Source organism: Acinonyx jubatus, chromosome B4 (assembly GCF_027475565.1).
Source record: "Acinonyx jubatus isolate Ajub_Pintada_27869175 chromosome B4, VMU_Ajub_asm_v1.0, whole genome shotgun sequence".
Taxonomy (NCBI): Eukaryota; Metazoa; Chordata; class Mammalia; order Carnivora; family Felidae; genus Acinonyx; species Acinonyx jubatus.
In genome coordinates this window covers 71,610,265-71,635,509 of record NC_069387.1, presented here as the reverse complement: position 1 = coordinate 71,635,509, position 25,245 = coordinate 71,610,265, and the positions used below count along the sequence as shown (strand labels likewise).

The window sequence follows — 25,245 nt, the reverse complement described above, 5'->3', positions numbered from 1 at the left end:
GATATAGCAAAGGCAGTCTCAAGAGGGAAGTATATTGCAATACGGGTCCATCTCAAGAAGCAAGAAAGGTCTCATATACACACCCTAACCTTACACCTAAAGGAGCTAGAAAAGCAAATAAAGCTTAATGCCAGCAGAAGAAGGGAAATAATAAAGACTAAAGCAGAAATAAACAATACAGAAACAAACAAACAAAAAAACCCAGTAAAACAGATCAAGGAAACTAAGAGCTGGTTCTTTGAAAGAATAAAATTGGTAAGTCCCAAGCCAGACTTATCAAAAAGAAAAGACAAAGTACCCAAATAAATAAAATCATGAATGAAGGGAAGAGATCACAACCACCACAACTGAAATAAAATAATTATAAGAAATATTATGAAAAATTATATATCAACAAACTGGGAAACCTGGAAGAAATGGATAAATTCCTAGAAACATACCAACTACCGAAACTGAAACAGGATAAAACAGAAAATTTGAACAGACCAATAACCAGCAAAGAAATTGAAACTGTAATCAAAAACTCTCCCAACAAACAAAAGTCCAGGGCCAGATGGTTTCACAGGGGTATTCTACCAGACATTTATAAAGAAGAGTTAAAATCTATTCTTCTCAAACTGTTCCAAAAAATAGAAACAGAAAGGAAAACTTCCAAATTCATTCTATGAGGCCAGCACTACCTTGATTCCAGAACCAGACAAAGACCCCAGTAAAAAGGAGAATTACAGGCTAATATCCCTGATGAACATGGATGCAAAATCTCAACAAGATACTAGCAAATCGAATCCAACAGTACATTAAAAGAATTATTCACCATGATCAAGTGGGGTTTATTCCTGGGATGCAGGGCTGGTTCAATATCCATAAATCTATCAGTGTGATACACCACGTTAATTAAAGAAAGGATAAGAACCATATGATCCTCTCAGTAGATGCAGAAAAACCATTTTATAAAATACAGCATCCATTCTTGATAAAAATCTTCAACAAAGTAGGGATAGAAGGAATATACCTCAACATCATAAAAGCCATATATGAAAGATCCACAGCTAGAGCCTATCATTTTCAATGGGGAAAAACAGAGCTTTTCCCCTAAGGTGAAGAACATGACAGTGATGTACATTCTCACCACTGTTGTTCAACATAGTAGTGGAAGTCCTAGCTTCAGCAATCAAACAACAAAAAGAAATAAAAGGCATCCATATTGGCAAGGAAGAAGTCAAACTTTCACTATTTGCAGACGACATGATACTCTTTGTAGAAAACCCAAAAGACTCCACCAAAAAAATTACTAGAACCAATACATGAATTCAGCAAAGTCACAGGATATCAAATCCACATACAGAAATCTGTTGCATTTCTATACACCAATAAAGCAGCAGCAGAAAGAGAAATCAAGGAATCGATCCCATTTATAACTGCACCAGAAACCATAAGATACCTAGGAATAAACTTAACCAAAGAGGTAAAAGATCTGTACTCTGAAACCTAGAGAACACTTATGAAAGAAGCTGGGTAAGACACAAAATGGAAAAATATTCCATGATCATGGAAAGGAAGAACAAATATTGTTAAAATGTGGATGCTACCCAAAACAATCTACATATTCAATACAATCCCTATCAAAATAACACCAGCATTTTTCACAAAGCTAGAAAAAACAATTCTAAAATTTGTATGGAATCAGAAAAGACCCCAAATAGCCAAAGCAACCTTGAAAAAAAAAAGCAGAAGTGGAGGCATCACAATTTCTGGATTTCAAGCTATATTATAAAGCTGTAGTCATTAAGACAGCATGGTAATGGTACAAAAACAGAGAAACAGATCAATGGAGCAGAAAAGAAAATCCAGAAATGGACCCACAACTATACAGTCAACTAATCTTTGACAAAGCAGGAAAGAATATCCAGTGGAAAAAAATACAGCTTCTTCAATGAATGGTTTTGGGAAAATTGGACAGCAACATGTAGAAGAATAAAACTGGACTTTTTTTTTATTAAAAAAAATTTTTTTTAACGTTTATTTATTTTTGAGACAGAGAGAGACAGAGCATGAACAGGGGGAGGGTCAGAGAGAGAGGGAGACACAGAATCTGAAACAGGCTCCAGGCTCTGAGCTGTCAGCACAGAGCCCGAGGTGGGGCTCGAACTCACGGATCGCGAGATCATGACCTGAGCCGAAGTTGGATGCTTAACCGACTGAGCCACACAGGCGCCCCAAACTGGACCACTTTCTTACACCGTATATAAAAATAAATTCAAATGGGTGAAAGACCTAAATGTGAGACAGGAAACCATCAAAATCCTACAGGGGAACATAGGCAGCAATCTCTTTGACCCTGGCCATAGCAACTTCTTACTGAGCACGTCGCCAGAAGGAAAGGAAACAAAAGCAAAAATAAACTACTGGGACTTCTTCGAAATGAAAAGCTTCTGTACAGCAAAGGAAATAATCAACAAAACTAAAAGGCAGACTATGGAATGGGAAAAGATATTTGCAAATGACATATCAGATAAAGGGTTAGTATCCAAAATCTATACAAAACTTATCAAACTCAACACCCAAAAAACAAATAATCCAGTGAAGAAATGGGCAGAAGACATGAATAGACACTTTTTCAAAGAAGACATCTAGATGACCAACAGAAAAGATACTCAACATCACTCATCATCAGGAAGATACAAATCAAAACCACAATGAGATATCACCTCACACCTGTCAGAGTGGCTAAAATAAAGAACACAAACAACAGAAATTGGCAGAGGCAGAGAAAGGGGAACCCTCTTGCACTGTGGGGAGAATGAAAACTGGCACAGTCACTCTGAAGAATAGCATGGAGGTTCCTCAAAAAATTAAAAATACGGGCACTTGGGTGGCTCAGTCGGTTAATTGTCCAACTTTGGCTCAGATCATGATCTCATGGTTTGTGAGCTTGAGCCCTGCATCAGGCTCTCCACTGTCAGTGCGAGCCTGCTTCAGATCCTCTGTCCCTCTCTCTCTCTGGCCCTCCTCTGCTACCTCTCTCTCTCTCTCTCTCTCTCATAAATAAATAAACATTAAAAAAGTATAAAAAAAATAGAACTACCAAATGATCCAGCAACTGTACTACTAGGTATTTATCCAAAGGTTACAAAAATACAGATTCAAAGCGGTACACGCACCTCAATGTTTACAGCAATATTATCAACAATAGTCAAACTATGGAGAGAGCTCAAATGTCCATTGACTGATGAATGGCTAAAGAAGACGTGGTATATACATACAATGAAATATTACTAACCCATCAAAAAGAATGAAATCTTGCTATTTGCAATGATGTGGGTGGAACTAGAATGTATTATATACAAAGCGAAATAAGGCAAATCCCATATGATTTCACTCATACATAGATTTTAAGAAACAAAACAGATGAACATATGGGAAGGGGGGAAAAGAAGAGGAGAAACAGAAAAAAACCATAAGAGACTCTTAACAGAGAATAAACTGAGGGTTGATGGAGGGATGTGGGTGGGAGATAGGCTAGAAGCTATCCTAAGCTTCTCATAGGTCCTTGGGCATACAAACTCCTACACATTCTTCAAGACCCAATTCAAAAGTAATGTCTGTAGTGAAACTTTCGTTAACTATCCCAGCATTACATGAACTGTTTACTATGCAGCCAGTAACACTATGAAACCATCTTTTTACAGCTCTTTACATCTTTATACTGTAAATTTGTTTTTTGGATGTGCTTCTTTAAAGGCTGAGAATAATCTTTTTTATTTCTAACTCCTAGCACATACACTCTCCTACAGGGTACTCAATAAATATTTGCAGAATCAAATGGAATCAGGATTGTAGCATCTAAAAATGGCTTTAACAAATGACTAGCTCTAAGAAGCCTTGTTGAGTCTTATTCAAAAAAGACTTCCAAAGAGGAGGCACATATCAAATTTTGTAACACTGATCCTACTAGCAGATGGGAAATTGTGCTATGCATTTAGGTTCATTAACCTTTTCAGCACTTTTTCTTTTTGAAATACTGTAAGTGCTTCATCAGAAACAGCTATTCTCAAACTTTTTAGTCAACAAACAGGATTAGCTGACTACCTACTCTATCAGCTACCATTTGCCTGTTAAGACAAAAACGAAATCTAAAAAAAAGTAAAGAATACAACTGACAGTGGTGAAGAAAGTTTCAAATTAACTTACAACATAAAACAAGATGGTCAACTTAAATTAATCAAAGAAATAATCAGAGACAAACTAAAGCACTGACTTTTAAGCAACATTTTGACAAACAGATTTTACACTATAATCTAGTACACACATGCCTATATTAAATACAATAATTACCTTTACCGACATGATGGAATCTGATACATCTAATTTTCTTTTCATTGGAAAAACAAACAATCAATCAAAAACCTACCAGTAGAGACCTGCCAAAATGATTTCATGACACTACTACTGGGTTGAGATTTAAAGTTTGATAAACACTGTCCAAAGAAATTGTGTATGCTATTAATAATCCATATGCTACAGCGATAGCTATAATCCCATATCAAATACGTATATGAAGTTTACAGCAAAGTACAATGTCTGTAGTATATCATAAAAATTATGAATAGCAAATATAATTTTAAAAATAATGTGGTAATTTCTATCAGTAGTTAGAAAAAGTGAAATGGAATCTTTGATATCTAAAACATGAAAAAAATATTATGTCTATTAAGACAAGTGCCTTAGTCCTAGACCTCTAAAAAAGTGACAAAGCAAAGGGTCTTAGCTGAGCACTGTTAAAAGAATGATTTTATTTTAAGCATTATTCTTAAGTATTTCTTCAAGTGGAAGAAAGCCCTGTCTTGAGAAGTTCAGTTCTACTCATTGTTGATCTTAGTTATTAAATTGTGAGATATGGTTTTAAAAATAATTTTCATTGAGTGTCCAACCCAAACTCAAATTTAAGACAAGTCACTCTTCCTAACCAATTATTACCTTTAAGTTGCTATAATAAAGAAATTCTACAGCCACCATCACCTTTAAGTCACGTTAAAGAAACCTCTTTTCATAGCCAAATAAGAAATCAACGCTTAGCTGATTTTGTTTTTTAAAAACTAGTATCAAAACACATTCCCCAATAACCTACCATTAGGCAATGATGCTCTACCTGTAATTTATATAAATTTCTTAGTTTAGGTGCTACTACATCTCCATAAACATCCCTCTTAACAGAAAATATTTTTGCTAAAACACTTCAGCGGCTTCAAAAGAAAATTTTCATGAAATGAAATGACAGAAATATAAATATAAAAGCATTCCAGAACAAAGAGCATTTATGTATATCAAATAAAATTGCCATTTACTTTTTACAAGACTGCCACAGACACATGAAGTTGTGTCCAGGTTTTCTCACTGGATCCCCTTGTTGACTAGATGCACTGAATGGAGAAGGCTGAGAAGTGCTGGGCTGGTTCTGCACCTGCGCAGCTGGTGAAGGCGTCATAGGAGTGTTCTGTGAAAAACACAACCGCACGGTTTGTGAGATGACACGGAGAAACATTCACATTTTATACCACAGGTTTAATGACGACTATATCGTCATTATATATGACGATAGTTATAACTTCTAAAATAAAATTTACATTTGTAGTTTTCATAATTCTTTTTTTTAAATTCTTTTTTTTTTTTAATTTTTTTTTCAACGTTTATTTATTTTTGGGACAGAGAGAGACAGAGCACGAACGGGGGAGGGGCAGAGAGAGAGGGAGACACAGAATCGGAAACAGGCTCCAGGCTCCAAGCCATCAGCCCAGAGCCCGACGCGGGGCTCGAACTCACGGACCACGAGATCGTGACCTGGCTGAAGTCGGACGCTTAACCGACTGCGCCACCCAGGTGCCCCTTAAATTCTTTAAAAAGATAACTATGCTTATGAAAATAATTAGGAAGTAAGATTCTTTTATTTCCTATGAACCACAAAGGCAAGATCATATTGCTGTTGTTACAGGATATACATTATTTTGAATTAAGAATTTTATATTAATAAAATTAGGCAGAAACACAATTATAAATTAAAATAAATAAAGCTACTATAAATGCACCCATTTGATTTACTTACGTACATTCTTTACAAGAACAAATCAATTGCAAACTATTATTTTTTGGCATACATTTCCATTTAGATTTTTTAATCAATACAACAAAAAGCAAACAACACATAGCAAAAAGAAAAGAAAATTTCTGATGTTAAAAATGAAGTAACCATAAGTAGAATGTTGTAAATATTATTTTATAGTTAGCTGTTTTAACAACTTTAGTCTTTTATGTTGTCCAGTTAGAGCTTTTGATGGACAATACAAGTAAAAAGATTCTAATTACAGACATAAGTCTTTAAATATAAGCTATGTTTTCTTCTTCTATACCACATCCCTTTCTCTATAAAAGATACATAGGTAAATAATTACAATATATCTTAAAACAATTTGAGGCAATATGTTTTCTTTGAACCTTAATTCAGATTTATTAATCCTCACAAAGGAAAAAATAATATTGAATTTCTCATATAGAAATGGCAGCACACCATTTCAAAGCATTGTTTGAAGGCAATAAATTTAAACTTTGGGAAGATATTAAGTACACTATTCACTTATATGGTGATATTAGAAATACTTGGGCAAAACGAAGTTAAAAATAGCTGAAAACGTCAGATTAAGATTCATAATAATTAGAAAAAAAGATGAAACACATAAAAAGCTACAGCATAAAAAAAAGGGAGACTGAAATGCTGAAAAAAAAAAACATGTCTCTTAGAAATGTGAAGTCAGGGCACCTGCATGGCTCAGTTGGTTAAGCATCCGACTCCTTCTTTTTTTTTTTTAATGTTTATTTTATTTATGTTGAGAGAGAGAGAAATAGAGTGCAAGCAAGGGAGGGGCAGAGAGAGAGGGAGAGAGAGACGATCCCAAGCAGACTGTGAGCCATCAGCACAGAGCCCATTGCGGGGCTCAAACTCATGAATGGTGAGATCATGACCTGAGCTGAAACCGAGTCCGAAACTTAACCAACTGAGTCACCCATGTGACCCAACATCTGAGTCTTGATTTTGGCTTAGGTCATGATCTCACAATTTGTGGGTTTAAGATCCATGTCTGGCTCTGCACGGACAACATGTAGCCTGCTTGGGATTCTCTCCTTCCCCCTCTCTCTGCTGCTCCCCTGCTCGTGCTCTCTTTCTCTCTCTCTCAAAATGAATACTTAAAAAAAAAAAAAAAAAAAAAAGAAATGTGACATCATGGGGTGCCTGGGTGGCTCAGTTGGTTAAGTGTTCAACTCTTCAGTCAGCTCAGGTCATGATCTCACGGTTCACTGGTTTGAGCTGGGGCTGGTCTCTGCACTGACAGCATAGGGTCTCTTGGGATTCTCTCTCTCTGCCCCTCCCCCGCTTTGGTGCATAGGAGCACAGGTGCGCACGCACGCACTCTCTCTCTCTCTCTTTCTGCCTCTCTCCCACTAGCTCTTTCTCTTTCAAAAATAAACTTAAAAAAGGTCCTGGGGCACCTAGCTGGCTCAGTTGGTTGAGCAAGTGACTCTTGAGCTCAGGGTTGTGAGTTCAAGTCTCATGTTGGATGTAGAGATTACTTGAAAAAAATAAAATCTTGGGGCACCCGTGAGGCTGAGTCAGTTAAGTGTCTGACTCTTGATTTCAGCTCAGGTCTTGGCCTCATGGTTTGTGGGACTGAGCCTTGTGTCAGGCTCCATGCTGCAAAGCCTGCTTAGGATTCTCTCTCTCTGCCCTTTTCCCCACTTGTGCTCTCTCTCAAAATAAACTTAAAAACAATTTTAAAAAAAGAAAGAAATGTGAAGTTAGGAACTTTGGAGTTCCAAGCTCTAAGGGAAAAAAAATCTACCTTTGGGATATAATTAAAGTTGTTTCTATAGTTGGGTCCCACCATTAAGATTTTATAATACAGTTAGGGAGAAAATATACATGCATATACATGCATGAAAAACAGGTGTCATGGATAGGGTGTGAACTTTCTAGTCTGACAGATCCGTACTCAAACTTTAAATTTGCCTTTTGAACTAGTTATGTGACCCTGGGCAACCTATTTAACCTCTCTGATCCGAACTGTTAAGTAATGAAATCCAACTTTAGGAATGGTGGGAAGACTAGAGTAATGACAGATGAAGTGCCTAACTCTAGAGTCTCAATAAACGGCAACAGTTACTATTATTATTATACTAGAAGTCCAAATAGAGAAATCCAAGAGGGAAGTCGTATTTTGGAGGAAAGATGATGAGTTTGCTTTGGGAACAACTACAAAAGTTAATGCTGGAAACATGGATCCGACAATCATTCACCTGTGAATTCTATTTTTTTAAATCACTTTAAAAAAAATGTTTATTTATTTATTTTGAGGGAGAGAGCACAAGCACAAGCAGGGGCAGAGAAAGAGGGAGATAGAGAATCCCAGGCAGGTTCCATGTTTGGCACAGAGCCCAGTGCTGAGCCGGATCCCATGACTTGTGAGATCATGACCTGAACTGAAATCAAGAGTGGATGCTTAACCAACTGAGCCACCAAGGTGCCCTCACCTGTGAATTTTTTTTTAAATTTTTTTAAATGTTCATTCATTTTTGAGAGAGAGAGAGAGAGACAGAGAGACAGAGTGTGAGTGGGGGAGGGGCATTGAGAGGGAGGCACAGAATCCCAAGCAGGCTCCAGGCTCTGAGCTGTCAGCACAGAGCCTGACGTGGGGCCTGAACCCATCAACCTGAACCGTGAAATCATTACCTGAGGCAAAGTCAGACGCTTAACCGACTGAGCCACCCAGGCACCCCTCACCTATGAATTCTTTAAGCCATAAAAACCGATGATGAGAAAGCAGATGGGGGTGGGGGTGGGGGAAGAGGGTCAGAGACAAAGGAATGGAACAACAGAATTAGTTTATTTATCAAAAGAATTATGCAAATTGATTCCCTGAAATAAAAATATTACATTAAAAATACAGGAAATTCTAATAAAGGGGAGTAATCAAGAGGACCAGTTTCAGCCAAATACAAATATTAAAGAGTAACAAGTTACACATATCCCAGAATTTTAATTTAAGGGTAAATTTGCCAGAGGCATCAAATTTCCTCAGGATTAACCTTCTGGTTCCCTATACTTTCACCATTTAAATTAGGTATCTTATTGACTAGCTTGTCATATATTTGTAGATTAAGCTTATTTTTACTTTTATAAGTGCTAACAAATCTTTATCCTATTTTTTTCTATTATGGAACTCTTATTTGGTGTCACATAGAAAATTTAAGAAGGAATCACAGGGTATTTTAACCCTAAATGTTAATGAGGGACATGGAAAGAATGCTCTCAAATTAACCTAAGCTGTTAAATTAAAAATGAATAAAGATACATTAACCAAATGCAAGGTGTGAAAAATTTGTGGACCCTGATTCGAACAGGTTGTTTAAAAAACAAACAAAAAACCCACCACATTATTTTTTAAAGACAACTAGAGAACACTGACCATGAACTGGGTATCAGATAATTTTAAAACATTACTATTTTTGTTAGATGTGATTTGGTATTGTATATACATCTAAATAGTTAAAAGTACTTTAACAATTAAAGAAATAGACTCTGAATTATTTATTGGCAAAAAGAAATAATGTTTGATATTTGTTTTAAAGTACTCCAACAGGGGCACCTGGGTGGCTCAGTCAGTTAAGCAACTTCAGTTCAGGTCATGATCTCATGGTTTGTGGGTTCAAGCCCCACATCGGGCTCTGTGCTGACAGCTCAGAGCCTGGAGCCTGCTTCAGATTCTGTTTCCCTCTCTGCCCCTCTCCTGCTCACGCTCTATCTCTGTCTCTCAAAAATGAATAAATGTTAAAAAAATTTTTTAAGTACTCCAATAAAAAAAATCATAGTGGTGAAGAACAGATGAAACTAAAAAGGCAAAATGATAATATTTTAAGCTAGGTAATAGATACATGATGATTTATTGGCTTTTGTGTATGTTTGAAAAATGTGTACAATAAAAAGTAAACAAATGACAAGAAGAATTAAATAGATCAAAATATACATCAGTGAAACAAAAAGAATTAAAATACTTACAGAATATACCAAATGAGAAATTCTAAAAGTCATGTTTTCTTTGACCACAGAGGTAATATTTTTAGGTTTCCTCTTGTATCAAAAAAATTATACATTTCTTTCGACAAAGCTAATTTTCAAACAGGTTGTATTATGCTGCAAAATTTTTAAAGTACCATTTAAATTATCTTTTAAGAATTAGGTCTTTTGCATGAGAGTGCAAAATAGATTTCTTTTAGGATGAAGTAGTTTACCTTTTCTTACTATTTATCATGAACTGCTAGACCATAAGCCATAACTCTAACTCAAGTGCAAATGCAAATATAGGTTTCAAAGTCATATTTTGGGAATGATCACTCTTGAGGAATATTCTATACCATCCAGTCTATTCAAGAGGAGCTATTTTTGTATATCAGGGTTTTGTTTTTTTTCAAATCAAAGTGGAAAAGCCACAACTCCAGCAGTGAGTGACCAGAAAAGTAAAATTACAAAAAGGATATAAAACAATTCTGTGATTTATTCTGTAATGTAAAATTAACTAAACCTTAGAATAAGACTAAAATTTAAACATTTCAATATGTGTTAGAAAAATACGAATTCATAATCTAGTCTCAAAATAAATTCTTTACTAAGTAGTAATGAAATACTGTGTTCAATTGTAGCTACAGATTTTGAAAGCCACTTATAAAATGGAATTGATTGAGGTAAATAGGATGATGAATACACCAGACACAAGGACACCTAAGATCCAATTGAAGGAACAAACTGAAAGAGTGTCCTCTAAAACATAGGCAAGTAAAGAGAGATACTCTGAAACAGCTTTAGGGAACAAGAACTAGATTTACTCTAACTGTGATATAAAAGAGATGATACTTAGTCTAAATGTACAGATCTTTTGAGAACAGAATGGAAGGCAATAATAGAAATCTTTGGAAGAGAAATCTTTTTGAGTTTGGGAAAGTTAACCTCAACGCTTAAAAATGAGGGTTTGGGACAAAGTAATATCTAATAATCTTTCTACTGTAACATTCTCTTATGCTCTTAAACTATCACATTTTTTTACTCTAAGCATAAACCTAGACAGACAATCAATACGTATCAAACCTGGCTTATAAAAACATCGAAATGCAAACAAAAAATTATGTTTAGTGGTAATGCCTTTCTTAGTTTTTACAATGTGCTAGTCTGCCAAAAATCTAAGCAGTAGCACTCTTAAGAAAATACTGAAATGAGAATTCCTGCGGCTTTTGCTAAAATGATCTTGGCTATGACTAAATGCTGCCCCCTTGAGGCGACAGATCTGCCTTCTGATGGGTTAAGTAACTTCAAGCTCTTTATCAAAGAAAGAAAGGGATCTGGAAGATACCAAGATTCAGTTTATGCCCACCATATCAGCAATGATTCCTATGTGAAGAACATGGAACTGAGGAGAGGCATATATAAAATACCTTAAGTAAATTCATCCTTAAGTAAACTATTTTTATATACAAGAATTTAGCATGTCTTCAGATCATGGGATTAAGAGTTAGAGTTATGTTCAACATGTGTTTCACATGTTCTTGAAAAAGGCAAGTCTTTAGGTAAATATTTATAATTAATTTTATTTTTGTACTCATTTTTTATTTTTTATATGCCAATCTTTTTTTTTTTTTTTTTTTTGTCTCCATAAGGTACCCATTTATGAACAGTGGAAGGAGACACAGCCTTTGGAAGTAGTTATACTCTAACCTGAAAATATAACAGACTGAAAATAAGCAGCTACAAATAAAGAAATCTGCTTTATTTTGTATTTATATAAACTACACAACTAAATACTACTTAAACACAAAATCTATGGTGACATCATTTATTTTCATCCTCTTTTTTTGTTATTTTTTTTCTGTAATGAAATTAATACAGCTGATTAATGGGATTAAAAAGGAACAAAATCGAGAAAAGGAACATGAAATAACATTGGTTTTAGGAAGGATTACCTGTTGGCCATTCTCAGCAGGGACATTTCCCTGCAGTCTTTTCAGCCCTGCACATTCTGCAAGTCTGGAAGTCCCTTCTTGGGGTCCAGGTGCCTCCTTTACATCCCCAAACCCCTTGAAATGGTGGAAATAACAAGGTTTGGCTGAAAAAATCACATTTAAAATTCTCTATTTCATCTATCCCTTTAAGGTATCAATTCAAGCAGTGAATAAAATGGTATTAAACCAAGGTCTATATAAAAGAAATTTAAAGAATCTGGGCAACAATGGAAATGGCTTTTTCTATTAGCAGGCTCTTAAGAAGGCCCAACAGCCTGCCCTTCAAAGGAAACTTATGATCCTATCTTGAACAGTTGATCTTTTTTAGGCTTTATAGGTACTTTATGTGAAGGTAAAACACACCTATACCTTTATTGAGTGCCTAACTCTATAGCAGTCACCATGCTAAGTGTTATACATAAGAACCCTGGTTGTTAATTCTCACTCATAGACACCATGCGAGCTATCTCTTTTTCTTTGCAAAGCTTTAAATTTCTACATGCCAGCCAAACACTAATTTTAAAAATAAAGAATGTAGCTATTTTAAATAAACTACATTCTTTGGGAGAATATATAGAAGAACACATTCTTCAGATTAGGAATAAAATGTAATAATTTTATGACTTGGATTAGGTGCATATACATCCAATGTGTTAAGAAGATGTCCTGAAATTATCATTTAATGGCATGCACATTTGGTAACATAATAGTTCAAATAATCAATATATACCAAAGGACTTTCTAGAACTTTACAAAGAAATCTTTTTTAAAATAGTGCATAAATGGATTAAGAGTATAAATCTTCATTTCAGACACACACCCAAGTGTTCAGTCCTGGACCACCGCATATTAGCTGGTGACCTAAGGCAAGTTACTTTGCATCTTAGAGCCTCATTTCTAAAACATCCATAACAATTTTTACCCAACAGAGTTACATAAAGGATTAACTGAGGAAATGCTTTAGTACAAAGTTCCTAACACAGGTCCTAGTTTTAAAAAGTATTGTTGTTTGTTCTTTGTTACTTAAGTATCATTATTGAATATAGTCACACTGGAAGATTATGGACACAAAAAATGAGGGTTGATAGTTCCACAATAATGGAGTTTTTCTCTCACTTGGCTTAGTCTATTATAACTATTTAGGATTATAAGGGAATCTGAGAGGAAAAAACAGAGTTAGGAACATAATCAAGGTGAACTGGTTAATTATTAAATGTAGGAAAAATATAAAGATCCAACTTACTGAATACTATGTGCCAGACATTGCACCATTAAAAAAAAATTAATGTGCTTAATGGATGAAAAACTCAAAGAGTAGCATGGCAGTTTGAGTAAAACTGATTTCGTATTTTTCACCAAAACTCAGTATTAATTATTGCCATGTACATACCACAACTAAAGAATACTCAACCTATTTAGGTACCTTGCAATAAAGATAAACCTAAGCAAGGTAGTACTGACATATGAATTCAAATCTCATTATACCTCCAGACAGCACTGTCCAGTTATATCCACCCATATCCATGCATATCAGTGGATGAAGTGTTCTGAACCAAGGGATTCTTTGTTCTTTCATCTTTTATTCTGCTGACCCCTCCACTGCTAAATTTGGTACTAATGCCAACAATGGCCATAGATCTGCTGTAAACACCAAAAGCACAGAGATGAAACCCAAGTCAGAAGACTGCTAGCAGAGCTGGTGAGTCACAGAAGGGTCTGGCTACGGAGTACTTAGGAAAGAGAGTGAAGAAAAAGTAATCCAGGAAATAGGTGACAGACAACTGTCTGTGAAGTAAACCCCTAGTTTCAGTGGAAACAGCATGCAAGACTGTCCTTAAAAACTTTACAGGCAGAATGACCCTCAACTCAGTAGCACTGATGCTAGAAAACACTTGTATTTGCTAAAGTGTACAGATCAGATAGGAGATATTAAAGAGGGAATAGCAGAAACATGATAGTAGGGCAAAGGAGTAAGAAACACAGCAGCAAGAATATCAGAATAGCTGAAAGAAACTGAAATTTTAACACTTTTTAAAGAATAAAGGCAACTAAGTCAATATGTAAATATAATAAGAACACACTTGATAAAGTTCTTATGGATTCATCTTTTTTTTTTTTTTAACAGAAGAACTGTGAAACAAACCATAAAAACATACATCAAAATCAAATACAGCAACTCCCTTTTAAAGTGGTTTTAGCATCCCCTTCCAAAGGAGACCAAAAGGAGACTAACTTACATTTAAAAAGTCTCTAAACAGCACCTGGGTGGTTCATTCAGTTAAGCACCCGACTCTTGATTTTGACTCCGGTCATGATCTTACAATTTGTGGGTTCCAGATCCGCACTGGGCTCTGCACTGGCAGCGAGGAGCCTGCTTGGGAGTCTCTCTCCCCCTCTCTCTGCCCTTCCCCCACTCGTGCACATGCACACGTGCTCTCTCTCGCGCGCACTCAATAAATAAACATTTAAAAAATTCTCTAAAAGATGTCAGATTAGCAAGTACTCCTCTATCTTGGGTCTATAAAATTACTAATTTGGGTCTATAACAAAATTGAAAAGACTTCAAACCACGTGCTAAAGTTAACAACTGAAAACTGTATAATACCAAAAAACACCAAAAAACAAGAGCACGAGAACCTGAGTACATCAGTGAGCAGACACAATTACCTTTTCAAGATGAGGCATGGAACAACAGTGCATTTTTCCCTAAAATCCTATTTACAAATCAGAAATTTCTAAGAGCAATATGATAGCAGAACGACTTACCTGTGGGACCACATTCTGTACGTATGTTGGTGGATGCTGTTGCTTTTGCTGAACAGCACTTTCTATTGCTACTTTCGCTACAGTGCTTGGATCTGCTCCTGCTGGCACCGCAACCATTGTTGCACTGCAGCCAGCATTGTTGGGGTCACTGATTGTAACAATTCTAACTCCTACTTTATTTGGAATTCCTGTGACTGTTTCCCTATCATTATCCTCTGCTGGCCTCTTTACAGTTTTGCATTCTGCTGTGCCATTTGTAGACCGAACGTCAGATGACAGGGCAGGAGAATGGGACACTCTTGATCCTGAGTGGGGAACTGCTACGACTTGATGCCCCTGTATAACAGAGGTTGTAGAATGTGGTGAGACAACTACACTTGGGCGTTGCTGAGGCACATCTGAATTCAAACTTGAAGCTAGAGGTCCATTAGGCAAATCAGTACCACTAAACTGCTGTGTCGCCACATTTGGAGCCTCCTGTATACTGCTCACAGATGGTGAACCACCCAAAGTTAATATAGGTCCATTAGAAATTCTTTCTAGTTGATCACCTTTGGCAGTATCTTGCTGAGTGGCATCTAAAGTCCCTTGTGGTTCCATTGGAGATATCTCGCCATTTCCTACATGATTGGAAGTTTTGTGATTTGGAATGTTTTTGCTTAAATGAGAACCATCTCCTTTATCAAAATCACAGATTCCATTAACCAGAGGTTTTTTCAAATCACTTTTGATATCCTGCATGTCGATTTGTTCTGAGTTCTGTTTTCCGGATGTTCCATTCTCACCTAATTCTAACGATGGCCCATTACTGATTAGTGAGCACTGATTAGCCTCACTTTGAATTTTCCCTGAGTTTGAAGGAGGTAGACTTGAGTCACTGTACTTTCTCCCATTTAAAAGACTTCCCACCTGCATTTCATTTTCCTTTGTATCCCCATTGCTGGTGTTTGTGGTTCCTCGTCGGCAGGACGGGTTCTCCATGACTTCAATCTTACGTTCATGAACATGTAAACCTGTTGCTTCTTTTGCTTCCTCCTCCTTTTGGCAAATTATCTTATCACCTTTAAACGGGGGAGTAGCAGTAGTACAGGATGATTGTCCAGCTGGAGATGTCTGAGTGGCTGGAAGCGTTTGCACCTGAAGTCCAACTCCTGCTTGCGTCCCACTCATAGTAATTCCTGCTGGAGCAATGAGCTGAGTTGCATTTCCCTGACTCACAGTTGCAGTTGCAAAACTTGTATTTGGCACAACTGTTATGGTTACCTGGTTGCCAGAAGTCCCTTGGAAAATGGTTGCTGGGCTATTTGAGATCAGTGGGCCTGGCAATATTTGTAAGTTCGAGATGGGCACAGTTTGCACTCCCCCTGCAGGTGGCATTGCACTTTGGACCAACTGAACATTTTGCTGCCCAACCAATAGCTGCTGAGCAGAAGTTTGCCCCTGCACTCCAAAACCTGCTGCTTGGTTATTGGCCACCTGGTATACCACCTGAGGGCTAGGAGCTCTAGCATTATTAGGGGGAGGAATCTGTGGAGCTGGGAGAATTAGCTTACCACCTGGTGTTGAAGGACCACGCTTTGGAAGCAGCAACTGTTTTATCAGACTTGACTCACCAGAAGCAGGCTGACCAACGCCTGCGTTTGTCTGCTGTGGCTGAACTTGCATCTGTACTTGTTGTGGCTGCTGAACCTGTACTTGTACCTGTTGTGGTGAGGGCGCTGGTGAATGCTGCTGCTGCTGCTGCCTCTTCACAGACAGCATCTGACTGACGGTAGGAGGTGGTCCTTGTGACTGAGGGGCGGAAGAAGATGACATGGCAGTTGGGACTTGGTTATTAGTAGCTGGGACAGGTGATGGTGAGGAAGATGGAGTTATGTTTGGTTGCCCAGTTAGCTGAACTGTCTGACCAGCTGGAAGAGCTGCTGGATTAGCAAGAACAATTTGGTGAATGGCTGGTGCATAAGTTTGACCTTGTTGAGCCGGCTGGCTTACAATCACTACGCTTTGTTGGGTTGGCTGCTGTGGTTGTTGAATGGGCTGTTGTACCACTGTTGATGAAACTTGCTGAGAAGGGAGAGGTTTTGGTGCAATGTTCTGAAACCCTACTCTTGAGGGTTGTGGACTTGGGACACCAGCAATGGTAACCATCTGTCCTGTAGCTACCTGAAAATTCTGTACGGACGTTGCTGAGACAATATTGGATGCAGAAGTTGTTACGTACTGTGAAGGTGCTATGATAACGGTGTCTTGTGGCTGGCTACCAGCTGATGTTTGTTGAGATGAAGTTTGCACAGGCTGGGGTGATGTGGTGATTAACTGTTGACCCTGTGAAACTGTAGAAGTACATGCTGGTATGTTCTGTACTCTGCCAAATATATGACTCTGTGGGACGGCTTGTTGAATTACTGTAACAGGAGTGCCGGAAGGTATCTGTCCTGGTACCACTGTGTGTAATGGAGACTGTTGTGGAATTACAGATGGATGATGAAGCAATGTCTGGGAATTTACAACTGTAACGGGTTGTGGTCCTGTACTATGATTCTGAACCACAGAACTCTGAGCAGCTCCTCCTCCCACAGCAATACTAACAGGAACTGCTGTCTGGGGTAGAGAATTCTGAATTACTGTAGCCTTAACAACTTCACAAGGAATTGGAGCTTTATTTTGAATGACAGTCACTGGAGCATTTTGCTGCTGGTGGGTATGAACTGTAGGATTTGGTGGAATTCTTGAAACAGTCTGTGCCACAGTATGAACACCTTGTACTGGAAAAGACATTTGTGTTGCAGTCAAATTTGAAGATTGGTTGGTAACAGAAGTCCTCTGAAAATGGTTTCCTACAGTTTGTGGTCCATGAGGGATTCCTGAAAAATAGAAGGGAAAGGCCAAAATTTGTAATGAAATGACTGAAAGCTGCAGGTAGGCATTATTTTACTTAATACAAGAAAAAAATAGTTTTAGGAAATTAACATCTAACTACTTTGCATCACACGAATATGATAATAAGTAATAGAATAAGCAAGAAAATGCTACTGGACAAACAAGGAAAAATTATACATTTTAAATTTATATAATATCCTTTTTCATTTTTTTACTTATTAAGTCAGTAATACTTAAAACTCAAAAATTAATACCTGCAGGTGAAGGACTTGGAGATACATCAGGAACAGAATCAACACGAACAACAGGAGTAGAGACTGGTTGCTGCTGATAGTACATCTGAATGGGAAGTGGTATAGCCCTCCGTTTTACTCCGACCACATGAATATGTGCCTGCCCGTTGCTGCTGGAATCCTCCACTCTCTTCACTGTATGATTTGGAAAGACCGTTCTGTAAAGTACATACATACTTAGTTTTGTTAACTAGCACACGAGCAAAAAACACTGACTTCTAACAGTGTTTACATAACAGCAGCAGGACATTTGCTGCTACTCATTATGAACCAGTATGATTCATATGGTTATAGATTCTGTAAGGGTAGGGAGCAAAGAAAAAACATAAAAGATCAATTCTCCAATTTTTAAAATCATTATTTATTAACACTGTGGGGGTTTTAAATAATTCTATTGCATATATAATTAACAAAAAAGCTGCATCTAGGCAATCAGTGTCTATTTTATGAACTTTGCAAAATATCAAAAAGCTTTGATATCCGATGACAAGAGTATTAGCTATAGACTATTATTCAAGACTACAAAGGGCAAAAGTCATGTCTCTAACATATAAAAGTAGGTAGAAAAGTTTCTCTCTTCTCTCTTTGATAAGCCTTCTAATATTCAAATACAAACACCAGGTTTGATTTCCAAAATTTCCTTGTATTTAAATTTTCACCCTTACTACAACCTAGCCAATATTTCAAGTAGTAGAAATATTTAAAACTGGATAGTTATTTTGTCTAAAGAGCAAGAGGTGTTCTAAGTGATATACATGAACTTTGTTTGAAGTTAACAACTATGCATCCTACCTAAGACATTTATAAAATCCAGTTGAAGTTAGGATTCCACCACGAGCTAATTTACTGCACGTTGAGAGGTACTCAGAATACATTTCTGCTCGAGAGACAGAACAATCTGGATTTACTTCAAAATGAGCATTTAGCCTAAAAAGGAGAAAAATAAATGGCATTATGCATAGTAGATTATAGAAGAGTTCATATTTAAATATAGCAAAACCATCTGAAGGCAATGTATTATTAAATAATATTTATGCCTGTTAATCAAATTTCTCTCATGTTATTAGCAAAAAATGCATGTTAGGTTTTAGATTGATGAAACCAAATAGAAAGAGATTAACCATGTAATCATATTTATTTTAGTATAAAAAATCATGAACAACAAATATAAAAACTGTGCTCACATCCCAGTGAGAACAGGGTTGGTCTGTTGGCAACAAATACTCACTCTACAACAAGTAAGTGTTATTCAACGACTATCTACTCAATTTCCTGTCTTGCAATAAGTAAAATATAACAGAAATTCCCAATAATGAGCTATTTCCATCGGAGATGTGGAAAATGGAGGAAAAACTGAGCTAAAATTAAACTTGTGCTGCTTCTTGGATCAAATTCCTTGAGAAAAACTTACCCAAGCTTCCAACTACTCCTTAAACAATGATACTTCTCCCATGCTGCACACTCCCATTCCCCCATTTCAGAGACTTTTATTCCTAATCCATTACAAAGTAATTCAAACTTCAGTATGTCTTTTTCATATAGTGACTTCCATCCATACAGAAGTTAGGATTGGAGGCCAAATTATCTTCACAGGATTCTTTTCTAGGATTTACTATATACACAACAGACCAATGTATAGCTGTTTATATAAACGGACTCAATACTTATGATAACTTTAAAATGATTCTCTCCTTCTCCACTAGAACTGGCAGAAATATGCAAATGAGATTTATAAGGTCAAATTTATGCCTAATATACACACATTGTGCAATGGATGTGGCACATACTTTTCCCAACTTTCATAATTCTTTGAGTACTGAATTTTCAAAAGGACTAGATACAAAAAACTTTTTTTGGTTTCAGCGTAGAAGACAAACATTTCCAAGTATTATTGGAAGAGATTCATCAAGTATAAGGTGTAAAAATACAGAAGGTGAGGAATAAGCAAAAAATTAGAGATATTTAAAACTATAAACCTTATTTGAGCAAAGTGGAAAAGTCTAGAGAAAACTGCCACAGGAACAAAGATAGGAAAGCACCAAAAATATGGAACACAGAATGACAGGAGCATGGAATGGGGGACAAACAATGTTCAAGAATGGGAGAAAAGGGATCAAAGAAAGAAAAATTTTAAAGTAATACATCATCAGAAAGTGATCTTTTACATTCAGTCTGTTAATCTTCTAAAGAGTCTAAGTTGAAATTCATAAACTATGTGGAAGCTATTATCCATGACAAAATGAAATCTAACCAAGTCTCCATTTATTTTTTCAGAAAGTGGCTGACATAGGACTATTCAGTCTTCTCCATAAAATATTATTTTCAAGTTGCTTATTCCTATGTAAACTCACTGGCTCTTCTATCATTTGATTAGTTTCCCCTTACTATTCCCAAAAAAGAAAAACTATCAGTGAACAAGAAGTATTGCTTGTGATGAAAAAGAAGGGACATTTAACAACAAAATCTGGTTTTATTTTCTTAAAAACAGTCCTGGTCAGTTTTAATAAAATACTGATTTAAGAAAAACAGATTTTATAATCTGACAAATCTTATTTTCTACAAAGTCAAAGGGTAACATTTTAACACAAATTTTACTCTGAAAAGAAGTGGTGTACTTTAATGAAATTCTAGTCAAAGACTATTTTAATTCTGAAGATTATGATGAATATTTTTCTTTTAAACTGTTCTAAAATGCAGGTGAAATGATTTTACATTATCCTTTCTTTGTATAAATGATATTCTACTCTGACTAAAAAGAAATACAGAATAAAACATTCTGGATGACTGTTGAAATACATTTCCTTCACCCTTTTGCTTTATTCTTCCCAAGGATAAAGCCTTAATAGAAATAAACCACTTACCACTGACAAGCAAACTTCTCACTATCTATTTCCACTATTCCTGGAGGTGGAGCAACATGCTGTGCTACAACTGCTCTGGAAGCTAAAGAAAAAAATACATTAGCTACATCATTTTTAGAAACTTACTTAGTTACTATATGCCATGTTCAGTTCATGGACACTGAAACAATATTTACAATGAATACCTTTTAAAAAAGGTGTATAAACATAATGAAAATATACAAATTTGAGAAAGAAACTTATAATGGAGCACATATTATACCAGGCACCGTCTTAGATGCTTTATATAAATACTCTTTTTTAAATCCTGCAATCATTCCAATAATAATGCTATGGATTATATGGTCAATATCAACTCTGTTTTTCCCATGGGTCAGACACTGAGTTAAATACCTTACATATATTATTTTAATTCTTCTGTGCGGTGGGTATAGATATGGAAACGGAGACTCACTCAAAGTGATTAAAATAACTAGCCCAAGGTCACACAGCTCAACACATCAGTAAATAAGAATCAGTTTAGTTACAGAAGCAGATAGCATCAGAAATCGGAACTTCACTTCTGAATCTAAAAGATTAACATTAACTCTCTAAGTGGCATATATAACACATCTGGGAAAAGGTGAACAAAAAAGTGAACTAATTTAAAGTCCTACATTCAAGAAGGATTTTCCTAAGATTATTTTTCTGAAGAAAAAAAAATCTACTGTAATAATAGTTTTAAAATATACCTATTGTCCGAGGAGAGGCAAGACGGTTGTGTGAAAGAGTACTAGCTGTTCATCTTAAGACGCATAACAATTTCTGAGATTTTACTTATGATATATTTTAAAACAATTCAAATCCAATGAATATGTTAAATAATCTATTATTTTCTAACAAGTTGAGTAGATCTGTAGAAAAATGTTTTCTTTTCTGCTGTATTATATATAAAGGAACTAATGAAAACATGAAAAATATAACATAAACTTAGTCATATGATAATAGGTTATAAATACGAGTCTTTATTTATAAAATTAAAAATTATACTGCTTCAAATAGTTTTTAAACTTATAAAATGTACCCACTATTTTTCAAATAACAGTTTAGCAAATAGGTTATAAATGAGTCTTACTTTATTTATAAAATTAAAAATTATACTGCTTCAAATAGTTTGTAAACTTATAAAATGTACCCACTATTTTTCAAATAACATTTTAGCAAAACTCAGGATCCTCAAACAGAACAAATGTATTTCTAAATTATTAGAACCAAAGGAGCTCCAGAGCACAGTCAAATCTGTGAATGATCTAAAGCAATCCTTGACTTGTTTGATGAAGCCCCAAGCTCTCACTGGGATAAGAGCTAATATCAGCCACTTAATGAACATTTGCTCTGTATTAAGCCATTTACATTTACAAAACATGTTTCTTTTTATCTTATTTGTAGGCCTAAATTTAATTACCCTCATTTTGCTAATGAAAAAATAAAGCTCAGAGATGAAGTTTACAAAAGAACACATGACAGAAATGGCAGAACTGTGTATAGCTGGAAAGCCTTCTTTTAGGAGTACCCGATTTGAATCCAGGTCTGTCATATTTCAGATATCATACTGTGACATACTGTTTCTTAACAGAACAAAATAATTAGAACCCAAGCTATTTTCCTGGTGCAAGCCCAGCTTATCTTTTCTTCTCCTAACTTGATGACACAGTGACAGAAAATAGCCTTCTAGGGCCTGTACCTATATGGAAATCTTCCTCCTTTTTCTTCATCAGTTGTACTATGATTGTACTACGTACCCTACTCAGACTGAAATCTCCTGAATCAATTAACAACTAGTTGAGTGAAACATCAGAAATGATGTTGAAGTTATCAATTTCCAGATACTCAACTTTTGTATATATTCCTTTTTAAAACTGCCCTTGTCCCATTTTGGAACAGAAAGTCTTACATCTCATCCATCCTTTAGAGCAATGCAAGTTATGGTTAAATACACGGCTCTGGAGCCAGAGTGGCTGGCTCTAGAGTTCCAGCACTCACTAGCTGTGTAACCGTGGGCAAGTTAATTAACCTCTCTGTCCATAAAATGTGGAAAAGTAACACTGACCTCATAGGTCATTATGAGGATTAGAGGAGTTTAGATAGAAGCCACTTAAAACAATGCCAGGCACATAGTTTTCACTATATAAATGTTAGCTATGATGATGATGATGATAACAATGATGACGAATGATACAAAAACCTCTAGGGCACCAAAGGGAGAATCAGAATTATTACAAACCACAAAGCTTCTTTTAACCAAGGTATTATGGTAGGGCTTTCTGTCTATATTTTATTATGCTTTACATATTATATTTAGGAGCAATGTTGGGCATTAGATATTGACTATTCTGGTGCTTTGGTATGTTCTGAATTCAAATATAGAGTGAAGACAATTTTTGTTTAATGTCCTTCCCTCCTCTATCCTAGTAAAAGGGTATTACTTTTCAGGTCGAATCTTGTATAAGTAAAGCATAGATAAATTTTTTAAAGGAATACTGAAGGTGGCGTCATCTTATTTCATTCAGATGACAAAGTCATGGCTTAACTATGTTAGAATTACAAAGTAAGGAGCGTGTCATGGGAACACCTATTAACCACACTTTCTTGGATTGAAAAATAAAGTTGGACTTTATCAAAATAATGGAAAATGAGGTTGATTAAGCAAGATCCTTTTGATAATAAAGACTATTAGTTAGGTTATGTGGCAGACATTTTCTATAACTGAATGAGGTAAATCTGCAGTTCCAAGGTTTTAACACAAAACTACTCAAAGCACATGATAAAAGCACCTTATCGAAAAACTATATTGGTCTCGAACAATATATCCAGTTCCTAACCCAGTGGTCCTCAAAGCATAGTTCCCTGACCTGTAGCATCAGCATCTCATGGGAACTTGTTAGACATTAAAATTCTCAGGTCCACCTGAATCAGAAATTCAGGGTATGGAGCCTAGAAATCAGTGTGTAGGCCCACCAGGTGATTCTAATGCACCCTGAAGTTTGAGAACTGGTGTGCTAATACTTCTTGAATGTATCAGGTTAAATAAGGTGTATCTAACAAAACAGTCAGTGAGTATAACTTCTAGTCATATCTTATTAATATCTTTTTAATATATTTTCAATAAGCTTAAAAGTAAATGTACTGACTGGGCATCAAATTCTTTTCTGAGTCATATGTTGTTACTTTTTTGATTTCAACAAAATCAAAGAACTCATGTCAGAAGATCATTAAATATAATCTTAATAATTTTGGATAATTCTGAAGGTCAAAGAATTACTAAGTTCTAACCTTAGCTATTTACTGATGTGAACTAGATTTTCAAATTAAATCTATAAAAAGGAAAAACAGAGATAGAATTAATGTTGAACCCAGTTTCACTCAAGCAATAAAAAATATTCATTCTGGGACACACTGGAGTTAACACTTTACTGAGAAGTAGGGAAAAAAGTCTCGTCCACCTCATTAAGAGATGAACTTCCTATAGCTACTTTGTCATGTATTGTTTCACATACTGTTGATTTCTAAAACTCGTAATGATAAAATTTTAAACACTTAAAACTTCATAGAGCACCAGGAAATTGAAGAAGGTAAACTAAAATGTCTACATTTATAGCTGAGAAGTACTGATACGAGTTCAAGGAGAAAGAGGGTATATAAAATTTCCAATATGAAAAGTTTATATATTTTTTTAAATGGATGTTGGTAAGTATCAAGATGATACTGGATACAAAAAGTATTTTAACTTTTATTTCAAAATGTCAATTTAATATACACAAAAAATTTTATTTACAACTATTTAAGTTATAATGAAGAAATTTAGATTTCAAATTAAAAGTGGGTGAAAGGTTATATATAAGTATTCATAGTGATGAGGAAAAGTGAGCAAAAAGTTTGAAGAGGACCATTCCATAAGAAAGCAGTAATAAACAAACAATGGGGGGGGGGCAGCACACTATGAATGATACCTAATAAAACAATTAAAAGTTGTCATTCATGATAAGCTAGTAATAAAGTAAAATGCTCATCGGCTCAAAGATGAACTCTTTTAGGTTGTCTTTAGAGGCTTATTCCCACCTCTATCAATGAATTACTATATATATATGTGTGTATGTGTGTATATACACACATATCACAAACGCTCATCATTTAATTTCGTCCGTTTGCTAAATGAGGACCAAATCTTAGTTTAGGAGGTGGCTTCATTTGTTAAGGTCACTAGTGGGTCAATGACAAGGCAAAAAACAGTAGCCTTCATCAAAACTACCCTTAAATATTCTTCAAATGGACCATTATGTTTCAGGTTATCAATGATAATTTATTAATTCCTT

The 25,245-nt window shown here is 35.7% G+C and overlaps 1 protein-coding gene across 2 annotated transcripts in view; it reads right to left on the bottom strand.

The window, feature by feature from the left end:
• Positions 1–25,245, bottom strand: part of ARID2 (AT-rich interaction domain 2) — a 184,762-nt gene that overhangs the window by 48,915 nt on the left and 110,602 nt on the right. Inside the window, exons 12-17 of one of the 2 annotated variants that reach the window (XM_027035953.2) lie at positions 20,894–20,975; positions 18,825–18,959; positions 17,994–18,190; positions 14,860–17,723; positions 12,055–12,168; positions 5,346–5,494 (exon numbers count right to left, since the gene is read on the bottom strand). In XM_027035953.2, the coding sequence (XP_026891754.1) occupies positions 5,346–5,494; positions 12,055–12,168; positions 14,860–17,723; positions 17,994–18,190; positions 18,825–18,959; positions 20,894–20,975 (3,541 nt within the window). The remainder of the gene's footprint in view (positions 1–5,345; positions 5,495–12,054; positions 12,169–14,859; positions 17,724–17,993; positions 18,191–18,824; positions 18,960–20,893; positions 20,976–25,245) is intronic. The other variant, XM_027035954.2, reaches the window with a different exon arrangement.